General features: G+C 35.1%; 4 protein-coding genes and 1 long non-coding RNA gene across 8 annotated transcripts; 2 read left to right on the forward strand and 3 right to left on the reverse strand.

Annotated features, from left to right (window-relative positions):
- The first annotated feature begins 12 nt into the window (after nucleotides 1-12).
- On the forward strand, nucleotides 13-2,403 carry LOC104792874 (GDP-Man:Man(3)GlcNAc(2)-PP-Dol alpha-1,2-mannosyltransferase). 4 transcript variants are annotated; one of them, XM_010519133.3, is made up of 7 exons: nucleotides 13-436; nucleotides 628-914; nucleotides 1,013-1,199; nucleotides 1,290-1,358; nucleotides 1,469-1,662; nucleotides 1,765-1,874; nucleotides 1,977-2,403. In XM_010519133.3, the coding sequence occupies exons 1-7, from the start codon at nucleotides 137-139 to the stop codon at nucleotides 2,219-2,221; spliced, it is 1,392 nt and encodes a 463-aa protein (XP_010517435.2). In that variant the 5' UTR covers nucleotides 13-136; the 3' UTR covers nucleotides 2,222-2,403. The 4 variants fall into 4 exon arrangements, 1 of the variants encoding a protein (XP_010517435.2); XR_015559454.1 differs by having other exon boundaries at nucleotides 46-436; nucleotides 1,458-1,662; XR_015559456.1 differs by having other exon boundaries at nucleotides 51-436; nucleotides 1,458-1,662; nucleotides 1,745-1,874.
- A 3,062-nt stretch (nucleotides 2,404-5,465) lies between these two features.
- Nucleotides 5,466-6,737, forward strand: LOC104792877 (transcription factor bHLH51). The gene is made up of 2 exons (XM_010519134.3): nucleotides 5,466-5,941; nucleotides 6,095-6,737. The coding sequence occupies exons 1-2, from the start codon at nucleotides 5,663-5,665 to the stop codon at nucleotides 6,575-6,577; spliced, it is 762 nt and encodes a 253-aa protein (XP_010517436.1). The 5' UTR covers nucleotides 5,466-5,662; the 3' UTR covers nucleotides 6,578-6,737.
- Nucleotides 6,738-6,885: 148 nt separating this feature from the next.
- LOC104792876 (uncharacterized) lies at nucleotides 6,886-7,310 on the reverse strand. The gene is made up of 2 exons (XR_769122.3): nucleotides 7,255-7,310; nucleotides 6,886-7,143 (listed from the first exon to the last, which is right to left on the reverse strand). It is a non-coding gene; the product is annotated as an uncharacterized LOC104792876 (long non-coding RNA).
- Nucleotides 7,311-8,323: 1,013 nt separating this feature from the next.
- On the reverse strand, nucleotides 8,324-9,981 carry LOC104792878 (ethylene-responsive transcription factor ABI4-like). Its single transcript, XM_010519135.3, has one exon. The coding sequence runs from the start codon at nucleotides 9,782-9,784 to the stop codon at nucleotides 8,765-8,767; it is 1,020 nt and encodes a 339-aa protein (XP_010517437.2). The 5' UTR covers nucleotides 9,785-9,981; the 3' UTR covers nucleotides 8,324-8,764.
- A 5,159-nt stretch (nucleotides 9,982-15,140) lies between these two features.
- On the reverse strand, nucleotides 15,141-16,951 carry LOC104792879 (alcohol acyltransferase 9). The gene has a single exon (XM_010519137.3). It carries the CDS (start codon nucleotides 16,586-16,588, stop codon nucleotides 15,281-15,283), a length of 1,308 nt encoding a protein of 435 aa, XP_010517439.1. The 5' UTR covers nucleotides 16,589-16,951; the 3' UTR covers nucleotides 15,141-15,280.

A 16,951-nucleotide genomic window follows, 5' to 3' on the forward strand; every position in this document is an offset into this window, starting at 1 on the left:
TAATCAAAAGATAAAGGGAACAAATATAATTTACTCATAGTTTCGGGTGTTTTCTACAATATTCAGAAACACAATTAAACAAAACTTTTCTGAATTGCGACTTTTTTTTTTTTTTTTTGCTCAGCGATCTGCTTCCATGGCGATCTGCTTCATTCTCTATACACTCCTCACGATCCTCTTCGCCGTATCTCTAAGTTTATCTCTTTACGTCATCAATGCAAGAAAGAGCAGGAAACGTGCGGTGGGATTCTTCCATCCGTACACGAACGACGGCGGCGGCGGCGAGAGAGTGCTCTGGTGTGCAGTCAAAGCCATCCAAGAGGAGACTCCCGATCTTGACTGTGTCATCTTCACCGGAGATCATGACTCTTCTTCTGAGAGCTTAGCTCGCCGCGCCGTTGATCGATTCGGTGTTCACCTTCAAACTCCTCCTAAGGTCCCATCACTCCTAAAGTTTAAACCTTTAATAATTCAACACTCCTAAAGTTTAAATCTTTAATTCAATTTGAATTGGTTCTGATAACACAGAACCTCTTAAGATTTGAGGGCAAGTTTGAATTTTGCATAGGATTAGTTTTGATGCAATTTTTATTTTTGGTTTTGTTGTTTTGATGTTGTTGGGCACAGGTGATTCATCTAAGCAAAAGGAAATGGATTGAAGAGAGGACTTACCCACGTTTCACAATGATAGGTCAGAGTCTTGGTTCGGTTTACTTAGCGTGGGAAGCTTTACGCAAGTTCACTCCTTTGTATTTCCTTGACACTAGTGGATATGCTTTCACATATCCTCTTGCTCGGATCTTTGGTTGCAAAGTTGTTTGCTATACTCATTATCCAACTATTAGTTTGGATATGATTTCACGTGTTCGTCAGAGGAACTCTATGTATAACAATGATGCGTCCATTGCTAAGAGGTGATTTGGTTATCTCCTTTGCTTATTTGGTGTTTTTTCTTTGTTTAGTGTAATTCCTGTCGGCTAATGATATAATGTTGTCTTTTTGTTTTGTGTAGCAATTGGTTATCTACTGGCAAATTAGTTTATTACAAAGCCTTTAGCTGGTTGTATGGGATGGTTGGCTCGTGTACTCATCTAGCTATGGTCAACTCTTCGTGGACAAAGTCCCATATCGAAGTGCTTTGGAGAATCCCAAAACGGATTACACGGGTCTACCCGCCCTGTGATACTTCTGGACTTCAGGTAATATAACCTTTAGACAGCTCGAATCTTATGATTTCTATCTCTCTTCTGGTTATATCTTACTCAGTAGACATCATGGGCTTATTGCAGGTGTTTCCTCTTCAACGATCATCTGATCCTCCTAAAATCATATCCGTTGCTCAATTTCGTCCTGAGAAGGTGAGGGATTCAGTATTTGACTTATAAGAATATTGTACTATTTTATTGATGGTTCACATTCCAAAGCTCGAAAGAGTCGTCCAGCTTACTCAATTATAGTCTTGTACCAGGCTCATATGCTTCAGCTTGAGGCCTTTGCACTAGCCTTGGAGAAATTAGATGGAGACGTCTCTAGACCTAAGCTCCAATTTGTTGGAAGTTGTAGAAACAGTTCAGATGAAGAGCGTCTGCAGAAACTGAAAGACAGAGCAGTTGAACTAAAAGTGGATAAAGACGTGGAATTCTATAAAAATGCCATGTACAGGTATTTTGCTCAAAGCTCTTTACGGCATTCTCTATTTTTAAACTTAGTGTCTTGCAATACTCATAGCTTCCATGATTCTTAGTTGTTGGTTTCTGGTTGCAGTGAACTAGTGGAACTACTAGGAAGTGCAGTTGCAGGAATGCATGGGATGATAGATGAACACTTTGGGATTAGCGTTGTTGAGTACATGGCTGCTGGTGCGATCCCAATAGGTAAGACTTAAAAAGGCTTGTTTATGTGATTTTTATCTCAACAAATTCAGTTACTCTCGCAGTTTCATAGTATGGCTCCTCTGTTTTGTAATATTGGTGTAGCTCACAACTCAGCTGGACCTAAAATGGACATTGTGTTGGAAGAAGACCGACAAAGAACCGGGTTTCTTGCTGAGACCGTGGAGGAATACGCCGAAGCGATCCTTGAGGTTGTGAAGATGAAAGAAACAGAGAGGCTTAAGATGGCTGAATCTGCTAGAAAACGAGCGACAAGATTCTCTGAACAACGGTTTTGTGAGGACTTCAAAACTGCAATTCGACCCATTTTCCACGGTGCTATCAAATGACAATCTTAAAACCTTCAAAATCTGCTTATTGCACTTGCTTTTAAAACGCACAAGACAAGCTAGGTTATACCTTTTGTCCTCTCGTTATAGTTTTTGTTTCTGATTAAAAGTCTGACATAGAAGTTGTGAGTTGTGACATGTAAAAACTTTGCTTTTTCTTTAGTACACACACATTCAGAAAACACCTCTTTCAACTTTTGTCAATAATTAGTACTCCTTCCAAGTTTCAACTAAAATATGTTATATAGTATCAATATGAAAATCTTGCACTACAAAAAGTTCAATAGATTACTTAAATTATTCTCCGGATCTACTATGTGTAATAAACAGTGTCTACGCAAACACTTTCTTTATCATAAAATTTTGACAGAATTGTTCTTTTCTAACTATTTTTTAAAAAACATCCAAATCCCCAATATTTCCCTTTAAATTATCCAAATTATAAATGACGGAAGACAAGTCTTCATTGTCGGTCAAGATTAAAAAGATGTTATATACGACGAAAACGAAAAAGAAACTAAGAAGGTACTACTACTCGATTGCTTGATATGATTACCACTTAGCATTTTACCAAGATGGCACCGAACAGAATCTTATTATGTCCATCGTTGAATAATCTTTACTTAGGATTCTCACCGTACCACTGAATGTTCAACAGTGTTACACTTGTTACTTGAGATGCTTTGGTGAGTAAGAAGATAAATTGCACTTTTTGAGATATCAAACATTATTAATCATGACTAGCCATTATATATGTTTTAAATAGCAACAAGCTTCGACTTGTTTTATTTTGTAGATTAGTAAATAAGATTATAAACATTGTTTTGTTTTGTAAACAACTAGAATTTATTTATTTATTTTACCTTTCAGATTATATACTTTCTTAACGGTTCAAATACTATCAATTTGATTGATAAAATTCAACCCACATTATTACTGGAGTGTTATTAGTGGGCTGATAAGAACTAGAATGTCAATGGTTTGATATACTCGAATCTTTTGAAATCTTGAGAATTATTTTAGTCCAATGTGTGGTATGAAACTTTTGATTTGAAGTGTTACTTTTGGCCCTACATATCTTGATTTACGCAAATTTTATGGATATATTCAATTAAAAACTTGAAAAACAAAAATCATTTTAGTTGCTTTGCCTGTGGCAACCACATATATCTTGATCATTGAATAAAGGCTTCCCTCTTCCGCATGTGAGTATATGTGACAAGAAGCGCCACCAAATCTAAGTTAAAGTTTGTTTTTACATACAAGTTGTTGTGCTTTTCCGTTTTCAAATATAACTTAAAACTCTCCCGTACAATATACACAAACATAGAGAAAAATTACGGTATGTAGGGGTTTCTTTTACCGAATCGTGTGAAAGAATAAATACAACAATAAGGTATTGTATGTTATTTAATTTGCAATAAGACCCCAAAAAACTGATACAAATAGAAAAGATAAATCACTTTTCAAATCTATAATAGTATTTTTCTTTTTTTATTGATAAATTACAAATAGTAGATTCACGTTCTTAAAACGTATAAAATAATGAACAAATGATATCCATCAGAATAACTAGACTAAAATTGTTAACAAAATATCTTTGATTTGGTTTTCTGTCTCTCGTCGACCTCCATGTATTGTAGCCATTCCTCTCCACATATTCCCGTTACCATTTAATCTCATAAAAACACATTCTCCCATAAGGTAATGCTACAACATATATCCACAAATCTAATTTATCAAATTTCATTCATTTAATATATAACGATTGACAACGAACAAGCACAATGAAGTCTGTATATCTAGTAAATTCAAGATATTGACACAAAATATAAACCATATACAGATATACTCATATACCATGTCTCGAGTAGGCAAGTGAAGGCAAAAGTGGATATCGCGAAGGAAGGCATTGAGAACGTGTAGAAAAAAATTGTGGATGTGACGGACAAATTATTATATGCTCCTATCCAAAAAAAACCTGGTGAGAAACTATAATCATGAGGAAAAAACATGTTGAGAAAATGATTGGAACATGAGAGATGTGACTGTGAGTGATGATATCATTACCATCGACCGATCCGGTGAAATCTTTTTTTTTTTACTAATAGGAAAGTTAAAGGTAAAAGCATTTCCCTCCAATGATTGTTATTGACAATAATCGTTGTCAAATCCAAATTTACTACTATTTCATACTATATAGATTCAAATTATTATTTTTTCGACATTATAACCAGTTGGTCTTTTTCCATATGATTAAAGTGGGTTCGATATACCTATTTGATTTGAACGACTTAACTTTCAAACTACAATTCCCTATCTTAAATTCGATCTCGAAAACAACTTGTATGTTCACTTATCCACACACATACACACACACAAACTTGTATATACATTTATATGCAAACAAAATTCTTACATTGTTCGAACTGCTTTCCTCTTATTCCATAATATAGCTTTGTAAAGTTTGTGGACACAATTCAAAGACGATTGTGAGAATCAAATAGGAAATGGTAAACGGATACGGGAAATCAAAGAATGCAAAAATCCAAAAGTTTGAGTGAAGTCGTTGAGTTTTGACTATTGTACCTGCACAAAAATTTACACGTCAGAAACAAAAAAAATGTAAATAGAGATCATATATCATATATTTTTAAAAAAATACTCAAATACAAATGGTAAGTTATTCTATACGACCACACACTTCTAAATTATTTACAGTTTTACTACCTCCTATTTTTTAGAGAAATACCCTAAAATAGCACTAAAATAAGTTTTATGGACAATTATAACACACATCCCATAAATTTCCAAAAATAACACTATTTAATACATTAAAATAATTAAAATTAATTTTTAGAATTTTGTTTTTTAGGTTTAGGTTTTCAATTTCATATTTAGGGTATAGTTTTAAGGGGTAGGGTTTAGTATTTTGAATTTATGATTTAATTTTTAAAAAAATAATTAGTGCTATTTTTGGAATTTTAGAGATGTTGTGTTAAATTTGGGAAAAAACTTATTTTTGTGCTATTTTTGAGAATCTCCGTGTTTTTTACAACTGTTAAAGCTGTGAACGAAAATTCAACACAAAATTTGCGGCTCTGCACGTTTATGCAAACTTTAAAATTTTTATATAGACAAGAAGAAAAAAAGGAAACAAAAAAAGTCTACAAAGAGTATCACACCAATCACCATCAACCTTAAATTTCTCCTTCATTATTTAGATGCAATGCAACACCCAAAACTTGGACCTCTCTCTATCTCACACACTTCCACTTACATAGAAGAAACCTCTTTCAACTCCTTAGTTTCAGATTCTGCAACCAAAAAAGAAAAAAAGAAAAAAAGAAAAAAAAAAAGAGATATATTATTACATTCATTAAAGAAAATAACAAGAAGTAATAAAACAATTCTTTCTTTATTGGTTTTTTCTAGTAAACGATGGAGAATTCATACGACTCAGCCAAGTGGTCTGACTCAACAACTCCGTATATGGTCTCATGGTCATTACAATCTGATTCCTCTGATTCTGATTGGAGCCGCTTTAATCTTGGCTTCTCTTCTTCCTCCTCCGGCAATTTCCCTGCCGATGATTGTGTCGGTGGGATCGATAAAGCTGAGTCACTTTCAAGAAGCCACCGCCTTGCTGAGAAAAGACGCCGTGACCGCATTAATTCTCACCTCACTGCTCTTCGCAAACTTGTCCCCAATTCCGACAAGGTAAATGACTCTAGTTCAGACTACGAAAGTGTTTTCAGTTTAATCTGGTTCGGTTCTGTTACAGTGTAGTAGAAAATTGACCGGTTAATGATCTGGCTGGGTTATGAGTATGAATTTAAGTAAACCGGTTTTTGACGCTTGACTCTACTACAGTTAGACAAAGCGGCGCTATTAGCAACAGTGATAGAACAAGTGAAAGAACTCAAACAACAAGCAGCAGAATCACCAATCTTCCAAGATGTTCCTACAGAAGCGGATGAAGTGACCGTGCAGCCTGAAACTATATCTGACTTCGAATCAAACACCGAAACAATCATCTTCAAAGCTTCCTTTTGCTGCGAAGATCAACCCGAGGCAATCTCAGAGATCATTAGGGTTCTCACAAAGCTTCAACTCGAAACAATCCAAGCTGATATCATCAGTGTTGGAGGAAGAATGAGAATCAATTTCATCCTAAAAGATAAAAACACCAACGAGACTACGAACGTAGCTGCATCAGCTAAAGCTTTGAAGCAATCTCTATGCGGCGCGTTAAACAGAATCACATCTTCTTCTTCTTCATCATCTACTTCTTCAGTTTGCAGAATCAGAAGCAAAAGACAGAGATGGTTTCTCTCTTCTCACTACTCACAATAATGAATACATTTTCACAATACATACACGTAGTACAACCCATTCCTTATTACTAAAGATTTTGTCAGCAATTTGGTTGGATTTATTCCCTACTAAACCAATCACGATTTGTACAACCTTACCCTGAATTGTTCCACAAGTTATATAACCTAAATCTGAATCACTACGAAGCTTAGCATATCACAATAACACTAATATTTGTATATTACCAATCATGATTTGAATAACCTTAATCTGAATTGTTCCACAAGTTATAACCTAAATCTGAATCACTACGAAGCTTAATTAGCATAACATAATAACATCATCGATAAAGAAACTGATTAGATAGATCAAGGTTTAACATTACTTGAGGATCCATACAATCCAACAAAAAACGAAGCCAAGAACAACTTAAAAACTTGAAACGAGTTCAGACAACAGTACTTAAGATATAAGCGAAAAAGACAGGGGATGCAGAAATGGAAAAACCGAAGTCTTCAAGATGAGTCTCCTCTTTATCCCTACTTAGATCGCTGTCTCATCTTTCGTCTCTTCCTCTTAAGCCTCCTCATACGCTTCTTCTTCCACTGCGCAACCACGACAAAACATAATTGTAATCAGCCATAACAATATGAGACGTAACAGAACAACCAGAAAAAATGTATTGGTGAAGAAGAATGGAAAAGATTGATTGATACCTTGGCTCTCATGGCGGAGAAACTCTTTTTCTCAAAACCCTAAATCGGCGATTTCACGGCGACGGTAACAAGAGAAGAGGAAATGGTGCGTAACTGTGAATATATACCCTTGGAAACCCTAATGTAGAGGTGATGGGCCTTTTGCTGAACCCATATTAATTATTTGGGCCTTATATATTCTCTCGGCCTTAAAGATATTGTAAAGTTTAGATATTTGCTTTGTTTTGTAACAGTGATTTAAAAGAAAATGGTAATCAGTTTTGGCCAATCAAAGTTGTTTATTTTTATTTTCCCAAAAAAAAAACGTTTGCAATTTAACATAATCAGGTTACTAACTATATTTTTTTTTTTGACTAAACAGTTTTTTGGGACTTTACTTTGAAAAAGGTTAATAATTAGAACTTCACAAAATTTTGTTTTTTCGTTTTTTTTTTTTTTTGGTTTGAATGCTAAACTTCACAATAAATTTCATTGAAAGAAAGGTCTCCGTTGCAGAATTTTTGGCCATGGTATGGAGAACGCCAGATGAAATTTGTTGACAAATCTTTCTCCACGCAAAGCAAATGAATAATTTAATGACTCATACTCGATCGAGTAAATATATATATGAAAAGATAAGCTTGTAAATATTTTATTTATCCTTGTTTTCATGCATTACTTTGCGTTCAATTTTTTGCATAATTAATTATTAGTCGGAAAAAAACATTTATTTGTTGAATGTAAACAATATGTAAATTGTTGAACAAAAAGAAAAACAATATGAAAATTATTGGAAAACGGAAAACACTTTTACAAAGCAGTTGTTGAAAGTTAAGATTTGGACGAAATCGTGTCCAATACTTTTCAGAATGATCAGCTGATGATAGAGGTTCGTTCAAACCATTGGAATCAAATGACGACCGGTATGCATGTAGTGTCGGTATAAACTTGTTATCGCCAATACGGAGTGTTGGTCTCGTGAAAACTGAAAACATAAATAATCTTATCAACGACGACCGGTATGCATGTAGACATGTAGTGATGAAACACTTTTTGAAAACGTATTAGTTTCCGATTAACTCCTACATAATTTAAACTTGAATATAAGATGAGTATAAATAATCTCAGAGATTAAAAACAAAATTATACATATATAACCTCCGAAACTTAACAACCAAATCGAAATTATCATATCCTAAAATAAGGCACTCTGTGAAGGAAATGTTGAACCAATAAATTCCGCAAACAACTTTTTCCACCGTTCTCCCTCTCTTCCACATATATATACTTTATTGGAACCGTAAATCTCTTTTACGAATTCCCCGAAAATAAAAAATCTTCGAAAAAAGAATTAAAATACCCTCTTATTTATCTCTATAGGTAAAAAAAATCCTCCAAAATCTTGCATGCAAAGCTCCCTCCTCATAAGAGTGTAGTCTCTTTGATTCCTCACAACAATGAATCTCCAAAATTCTTGACCGATCTTTAAGGGGTGCTCATCGTATATAATATGATCTTCCACAAAAACAAATTAATAGAATTCTCCCAAGATAGGATCAATAAAATCCCAAATATTCCCCCAATGACTGTATTCGTCTTCTCCGCCAAAAGGCCAAATCGTTGAAGATCCATCTCCTACCATATAACCCGGATCCATACCCATAGAACACACCGGATCAACCACCGGCGGTGGGTGAGATATTGATAGATTCGAACCCGCGGAACCAGCCAGAGAGTTCAAATCCTCCATTGAATTATTAGTGTTATTATTATTACACCCACTTCCTCCTGGTTGTTGTTCCTGCCCTAGCGCCATCTCATGATGATGGGACGAAGTTGAATTAGCTACCGGAACATCTGTTAGCTCGATGTCATAGATCTTGTTACTACTGTTACCGGACTGAAGATTCTGATACTGTTGGTTTTGGAATTGTCCCACTTGCACCATCTGATTTTGTTGTTGTTGTTGTTGGTGAGGGAGAAGACCATAACTAGGGCATAACATGGAGGTCCCACTATTAAGGAAGATATTGTTGTTAAAAGGGATACCGTACGGACCAAAGGTGGCTGCTCCTCCGACGGTGGCGGGGGTAGGACGAGGGAGGAGAGGTCTTAGGGTTTGAGTAGAGGATGAGGAAGAGGAAGGAGAAGACGAAGCGGCGGAGACGGAGGATGAAGAGGAAGAGACGGAGGATGGTGAAGAAGGGGTTAAGTTGAGCTGAGCACGTGAACCGTAGAGATAAACGGCGGCTCGGTCGTAGGCACGTGCTGCGTCTTCGGCGGTGGCGAAAGTACCAAGCCACTTGCGAGTGCGCTTACGTGGCTCTCGGATCTCGGCGACCCATTTTCCCCAGCTTCTTTGTCGGACGCCACGGTAACGGAACTTGGAATTGTCAGGACCACCTTTGCCTTTGCGTTTGCGTTGAGCGGAGGAGGTTGAGTCGGTGGTGGTGGTAGCTGAATCGGATTGAGGATTATTGTGGGTTAGGGTTTTGTTATTGTCGTCAAGATGGTGGTGGTATTGTTGTTGTTTGGAAGCTAAAGGGTCCATAGATGAGGAAGAAGAAGAAGAAGAAGTAGAGAGAGAAAGAGAGAGATTAAAGAAATTGGAAAAATTTGGAGAGGACGAATCAAGAAGAAAGGGAGACTGAAGAGTGTTTGAATGTCATTGTTGTGAATGGTCGATTAGGGCGGTGCTTCTTTTATATATACTTGCACTCTCTTCACACTCACTTCTTTCTTTTTCTTTTTTTTTTTCACTTGCTCATTTGTTTTTTTACCAAATAGTTTTTTGTTGTTATTATTTATTTTTTTGTTGTTATTATTTATTTTTTTGTTGTTATTATATTATTAAGTCCGATTCGTACATAAGTTGTAACACATCGGAATGAAATCAAGATACTATTAACAATAATATGTTGAAGTTGGTCTTCTTTGATTCTGCTCGAGTTCTGGCTTTTGGTTAACTGTGAGAAATACTCGCATGTTGAAAACACTCCCAAGGATTTAGAGCTAGATAACGAAAAGGAACTGAATGAATACGTGAGAAGTTTATATAGTTCCAATTAATTTGATAGGTTTATGCAGAATCAAAATTCATAAAGGTTAGGAATTGCAACATTAGAAAAATAAGAAACGAATTATATATCTAAGATGAAAAATAGAAATCGTTTTTTCTACGTACTAAAAGCAATTTAAAAGTATAAACGAAAACACGCAAGAGATAGACAATTAAAACGATTAACAAGAACAAGTGAACAAACAGTAGACAAAATAACAAAGAAAATGGTTGAGTTCAAGAACTGAACGCATTTAACAAGGTTTAATTAATGTGGCAAAGAACAAGATCAATTTTTTGCGTAACGGTTACTAATTAGGCATAATTGTAGAGAATGTAACATTAATCATTAACTAATTTCTGTATGTGGCATTAATTACACAATTTTGTTAAACTCTCTTGCAATTTAAGCAATCAACAAACATTAACAAACGATTCTACTAAGCTCATTAATCACCGTCACATCAATTCTTATTGACTAGAGAAATAAATCCATCAGGGTATGTGTTGTTAAATTACAAACGTTTTCTGGACTCGACTTTTTTTTTTTAAGAAACCTTCACATCAGTGTTAACACAGCTACATAAGTGTTTCAGAAAATTATCAAGTCAAAATGCTATAAACTGATCACTTTTTCAAAAAAACAGTTTTCCTTATAGTTAGAGGAGAGGTAATCAAGTAAAGAAGAAATCTGCTACAACAACATTTAAAAAGTACGATATAGTATCATTTTTTTACATTAGTAATATAAATTAAAAAAAAACAATTTGGAGAAGAAAAAAAATTGATTTGCGCACTCGGAGAGTGTTGCAGATCCATGACTGCTGCAGTCACTGGAGGGACAGAAATACAGATACAGAGACAGTAATTATTTTTCTGCTTTCATTTAACACAGACATAGATATATGTGTTCATTTAGTCCACTTAACACCATTCTTGGAAGACGACTTGTCTTCAGTCAAATACTTCGTCCGATAGTTATTCTACATTTTGGACACTACACCTTTGATCTTAACAAGATCTATCTTAGAAATTTAAAATACTCACATGTCAATGGCTAAGTAAATAAAAATATTAAAAATTAAAGAGTAGTTTTTTTATTCAAAAAGAGTATTTAAATTTTAAATTGTAGATTTATGTATGCTTCGACTTTAAGAAATTAGAAAGAAAAAAATGAAACTCATCATCTACCTCAACTTATACACTTAAGAAGAGAAAAAGAAAAACTCAACTTATATACAACATGATCTTTTTAACATTAAGAAGAGGTAAGTCTCTTTAAATTTTTGTTTGAAATAAAATTAATATAATAGTATTTTGTTATCTTTGTTGACGACAGTTTAATTTACAATAAAAGTGTGTCAACGAATGGTAGCATACAATATAAACATAGCTTGTAGACATATCATCATACCAAATTACTTAGAAACCTTGCATTGATACTAATTAAGATTCGTCTTCTTAATATTTACTTTTGTTGTTTGTCATCAACAAAACTACCAATTACTAAAAAATAAAAATTTATAAGAAAAACAAGAATATTGCATGGGAGAGATGAGGTGGCGAAGAAGGAAGCAAAGACAGCAAAAGAACCAAAGCTTTTTGTGTTGTGGTTTCTGAGATCTCAACCCAATTGCCTTGGAACTCTCACCCTTTTATGTCTCAGCAGAACCCAACTAGTTGCGCCATACATTCATTTTCCTTGCATCTATCCACTTTATTATATACCAATCAATATAGCTTGATTATTCCAATCTCATCATTCACGTGAAATTTTGTATAACAATGAGTTGAACATTTGATAACATTAAAGATATATTGTTGAGCTTTTGTATTCCAACAATTTACAGAGATGCTTAATTTAGAATGATGACCATAACAAAGGGGAAATAATTTAAATGCTTTAATTAATACTTCTGTTCTGCAACAAATCAAACATATGATGTACAATACTATAATGTTTCGTATAAGCTACAAAGTGTTAGTAATTTGAATGTTTTCATTAAAAGAAAGCAAAATGGTTGGTGCGAGAGGGGAAAATTGTCGAGGAAGATGATAAAATGCTCACATGCCCACAATTACAAACCGTGGGCTGCGCTTTAAACAACAGCTAAGATTATGTGTGCGTCTATATGTATGTATGCACGTATGTGTTTGGATAAGGGACTTTTATTTTTATTTAGTAGAATTTTTATTCAAGTGTCTCCGAAAGTATAAGATAAGTAGTATAAAATTGGGTGCGACTTAATAAAACATGTATGCATGGAGGCTCTATCATTTGACACACAATATAATTAACAAACAGTACATTATTATTAGTCGTTGGTACAAGATTCTCTATATATGTCTGACAAAAGCACTTTCCTTTTTGGGAATCAATTTTCATGATCGCATCTTCGTATTCGTGTTCTAAACTTCTAAACAGTTTGGATTTTTTTATAAATACGAATTTAAATTATAATAACAAAAACACTATGAAAAGTCACTAGACTATATATGAGCCTAGTCTTAACAGTAAAATCTACCATCTAAGATATCGGTTATAATGGCTACATTCATATAAGAGTAATGTTTTTGTGGGGGTTTATAAATCCCTTACCCGTACAAATAAACTTCACACAATATTCGTTGTTAATAAGATTCGTAATATTCAATTATTCATAGTTTCTAACGAATAGTGAAGTGAATGTTCAGAAGTGATGCCCAAAGAAAAACACGAGTGGGGTCGAAACATATATGGCCGTTAAAGTCATTAAAGAACTTCAACAGGCTTCAACCCACATCACTCATGAAGCCTCTCTACTAGAGATAATGGAGAAGTATTCATTGGGCCTTCTGGGGGTCCATCCCTTTTTATCCATCCATGTTAGGTTTACGGTACTTCAACGGGAACATGGTTTATTCCAGCATGAAATACGTTTTTTTTTTCGGCATGAAATACGTATGTCATGTTATTGTACAAAATTCACAAACCAAATAAAATCTAACCAATACTAGAACAACATAGCTGAATTTTTGGCAATGGACATACCAATCGACTTATAGATGATACAATGGAATCCAATGCTTCTACAATCGACTTATAGATGATACAATCTATTATATTTTGAAAAAGTTTATACAAAACATTGCTACAATACGGTTACAGATTAAAACCGAATAAAAAGCTTAAAAAATACTTTGTCTCTTCGAACTATATATCTTGCCAGTACTTTTTGCGCATTCATAACTTTTTCTAGTATATATTAGTCTTCAAGTTGTGACATATAGATAACCGTCGTAAAAAAATATAAAATTATGGATATGCATGCATTTAGACTAAACGCTATTTAATTATTTTGTATGGTGGAGCATACTATATAAATACAATTTTCACATCTATTGGCAGATATACGTTGGATAGTAGGTAGTTCCATGCTGGCTATAAAACAAAATCGTAACATAAAAAGTCAATTATTAAGATATTTACAAGTTATGCAGAGTTCCATTCCCTTTGGCTGAGCTGACTTTTTTAGGGCCAAATCTCTAATTGAGAGATTCGCTCCAACCATAAACATAAGTGGGTCGATTCATGTCTCTCATATAATGCGTATATAATTATCGTTGACAAAAGAAATGAAAACGATAACGTATTTATTTTGTTTCATCAAATGATTCAATGATAAACGTATTTGTCATCGAATATTATACTACTATCAGATTATCTTATTCAGTGTCAAAATTCCTTTTTTTCTGGTAAAAGTGTCAAAGTTCTCCTTCAAGAAGGCTTATGTAGTTTATTAAATGTATAAATGATTCTGTGATTAGCGTCTCGATCCATTATCCATATATAAGCTGCGACATGTCAGTCTGACTTGTGGTGTCTCTAATTAAATAATTAACGCACGTCTACTTAACCACAATTAAACATCTCCTAACTAACTAATCACAATTTAGTCAAACCATTTTCAAATCTTTTTAATGGGGCGGTTCCAATGGTGGTGATTCTCATGGCCATTACGATTTAATTATTTTAGAGAATCTTGAAATAATGAGAAAATGTCCAAAGTAAACAGAAACTTCTACTAAAAGTATGAATGTAAACGAACGAATTTGGATATGGTTTTTATTTCGGGAAGGGATTCATTTTGTTGAAAATATCTGAGCAAATTTGAAGTATCAAATATGGTTAGTTTAATGAAATTGTCTAATATTAAATAAATATCTTCCTAGATTATACGATTATTCTCTGACAAGACTAATTATTCTCCATAATTTACAGGCAAAATAAAACTTACAAGACCATTAAAAATACAACTACTAGCTAGGTAGAACGAAGAAAAACAACAAATTCAGAATGATTAGTGATCAGTTAAAGAGACAAACTATCTTTTCGTTTGATGATCTAGAAAAATAGATACAAAAACCAACTAAACTATGCAAATTTGATGATACATTCGAAATAGGAGTAAAATTATGAGAACAAAAGGGTTTTAACATAATAATAGCCAATCATGCCTGTTGTTTTGCCGACACATACTATTTGGAACGAATGCAACACCAAATACTATACATATCACGGATCGCCAAAAAGAAAAAAAAAACTTTTTTTTTTATCCTTTTTGATATAAGATTGCAAGAATAATTGGTATGGACAATAAACAGTTGCCAAATTAAAATGTAAGCGGCCGAGTAGATCGAATTTAGAACAGTAGTTTGAGAAAAATATAAATCACATTATATACATATATGCATTTAGAAACAAAAACAATATTATTCTATAAACAGAAATACTCTTTTCTTTTCTTTTTTTTGATCAAGAATTACTCTGTTTGTAACGTGAATTTTTTACCTAGTATTTTTAAAAAAATAGAAAAAAAATAAAAATTGGATTTAAGTAATAAAGTCAAAACTCATATTATACAAGTCAACGGAGGGAGAGTTCATAGTTTATTTTTTGAAAAGTAATAAAGAAGGTAAAAATTAGAATTTATTATCTTTTCACTAATTTTAAGCGTTAGGACTCAACACAAGATTCTCGTAGGTGTCAACAGCACTTGACGGAACGGCGACCATTACTTTAACGGCGTCACTTCGTTCTGGAACCGGAAGCAACAAACAGTAACGGTCACAACAAACCGATCCAATGTGAATCGGTTTACCAAAACCGAAATCGAGCTTCTCTAAACCGAGTCGTGACCACTGCGACAGTATCAAGACTCCAACCGAGTCAGGACACGCTCTCTCCTTGCTCACAGCTTCCACCACCGATCTGACGTAATCGTCTCCGACTCTCTCCTTCGCTTGTTTCACGAGCATCGTCGCGTGGCTTAATCCTTTCTCCGTCAAGTCTTTCACGGTGGTTTGCGCACATCCGACGACGAATGCGTTCCCGTAGTATCCACTCGGTAGACTCGGTTTGACTCGGTCTCTAATGTTGATGCTGAACAAAAGCTTAAGGATCTGGTTCGACGGCAAGTTCAGTGATCTCGCCCAGCTCCGCCATACATGCGCAGAGAGTACCTCGAACGATGTGTGTTTCGAATTGAACTCACCGAGTCGACTCGCGAGTTTCTTTAGCTCGTTAAGCTTCTGTCTCTCGAAAACGACCGATGTAGGAACGAGTCGCTCGGCGTTGAAACGGTTTACGAATCCGCATAGATCGGGAACTCGGTTGAACTCCGGATGGCTCAACGAGCCACTAGCCGGAGACGGCATAAGCAATTGTCGATCCCATAAGTGTTTCCTCCACGACTCGGTTTGACTCAGCGAGTCTTTAGAAAACTCGGCGAACAAGGCGAGAAACTCAGCGCTGCCGATTCCATCGGAGACGCAGTGGTTAACACCGACGGCTAAAGCAGCGCCACCGTCACGGAGCCAAGTGAGCTGAACGACGAGAGGAGGGGCGCCAGCGAGGACATCGATGACGTGAAGAGAAAGAAGCTTTCGCCAGCTATTCACGTGCCGGGGAGGTTTCTGAAAGTCAAGGCACGTGAGGACGTCAGAGACGGCTTCAAGAAACAGAGCACCTTGGCCACGGCAATTCACCTCGAGACCTCCGCCACAACCGTCGGGTCTCTCACGGACGCGGCCGGAGAAAGGGAAGTAAGGAACGAGAGCGCGAGAGAGAGCGGATTTGAGACGAGCGGAGAGAGAGTAATCCGGGTCGGAAACGGGTGGTGGGTAAACGAGGAGGTACTCGATGGTGAAACGGAGAAAAAGCTGAGAATCTAAAGCGGAGAGAGACAGAACAGAAGAAGGTGTTTGGTCGGAAGGAGTAATTACTGTGGCTTCTTTCACATGAACTAAAGATCCCATTGCTGCTTCTTTTTTCTTATGATGCTCTGTTTTGCTTCTTCTTTCCCAAATAAACAAGGTGGGTCTCTTCTATGTGTATTATATACATATATATCTCTCTGCTATGTGTATTATTATTTTTATTATATGCTCTTTTTATTTCTGTTACATACACATATGTATGTGCTTGTAAAGTCACGTAGATAGAGGTATCGAGACAGGTAGGGTAATTTTGTAATATTGGTGTTCATTGTTTTTTTTTTCTTTTTCTTTTTATGTTTTTGACATGGTGTGTCTTGTGTTGTGTGTTGTATCATGCAGATGTACTCTTCACTCTCGTGTGTACGTGTTGCCTTATTCTCATTGATTTCGAATTTTTGAGGT

This window comes from Camelina sativa, chromosome 6 (assembly GCF_030686135.1).
Source record: "Camelina sativa cultivar CO46 ecotype springtype chromosome 6, ASM3068613v1".
Taxonomy (NCBI): domain Eukaryota; kingdom Viridiplantae; phylum Streptophyta; class Magnoliopsida; order Brassicales; family Brassicaceae; genus Camelina; species Camelina sativa.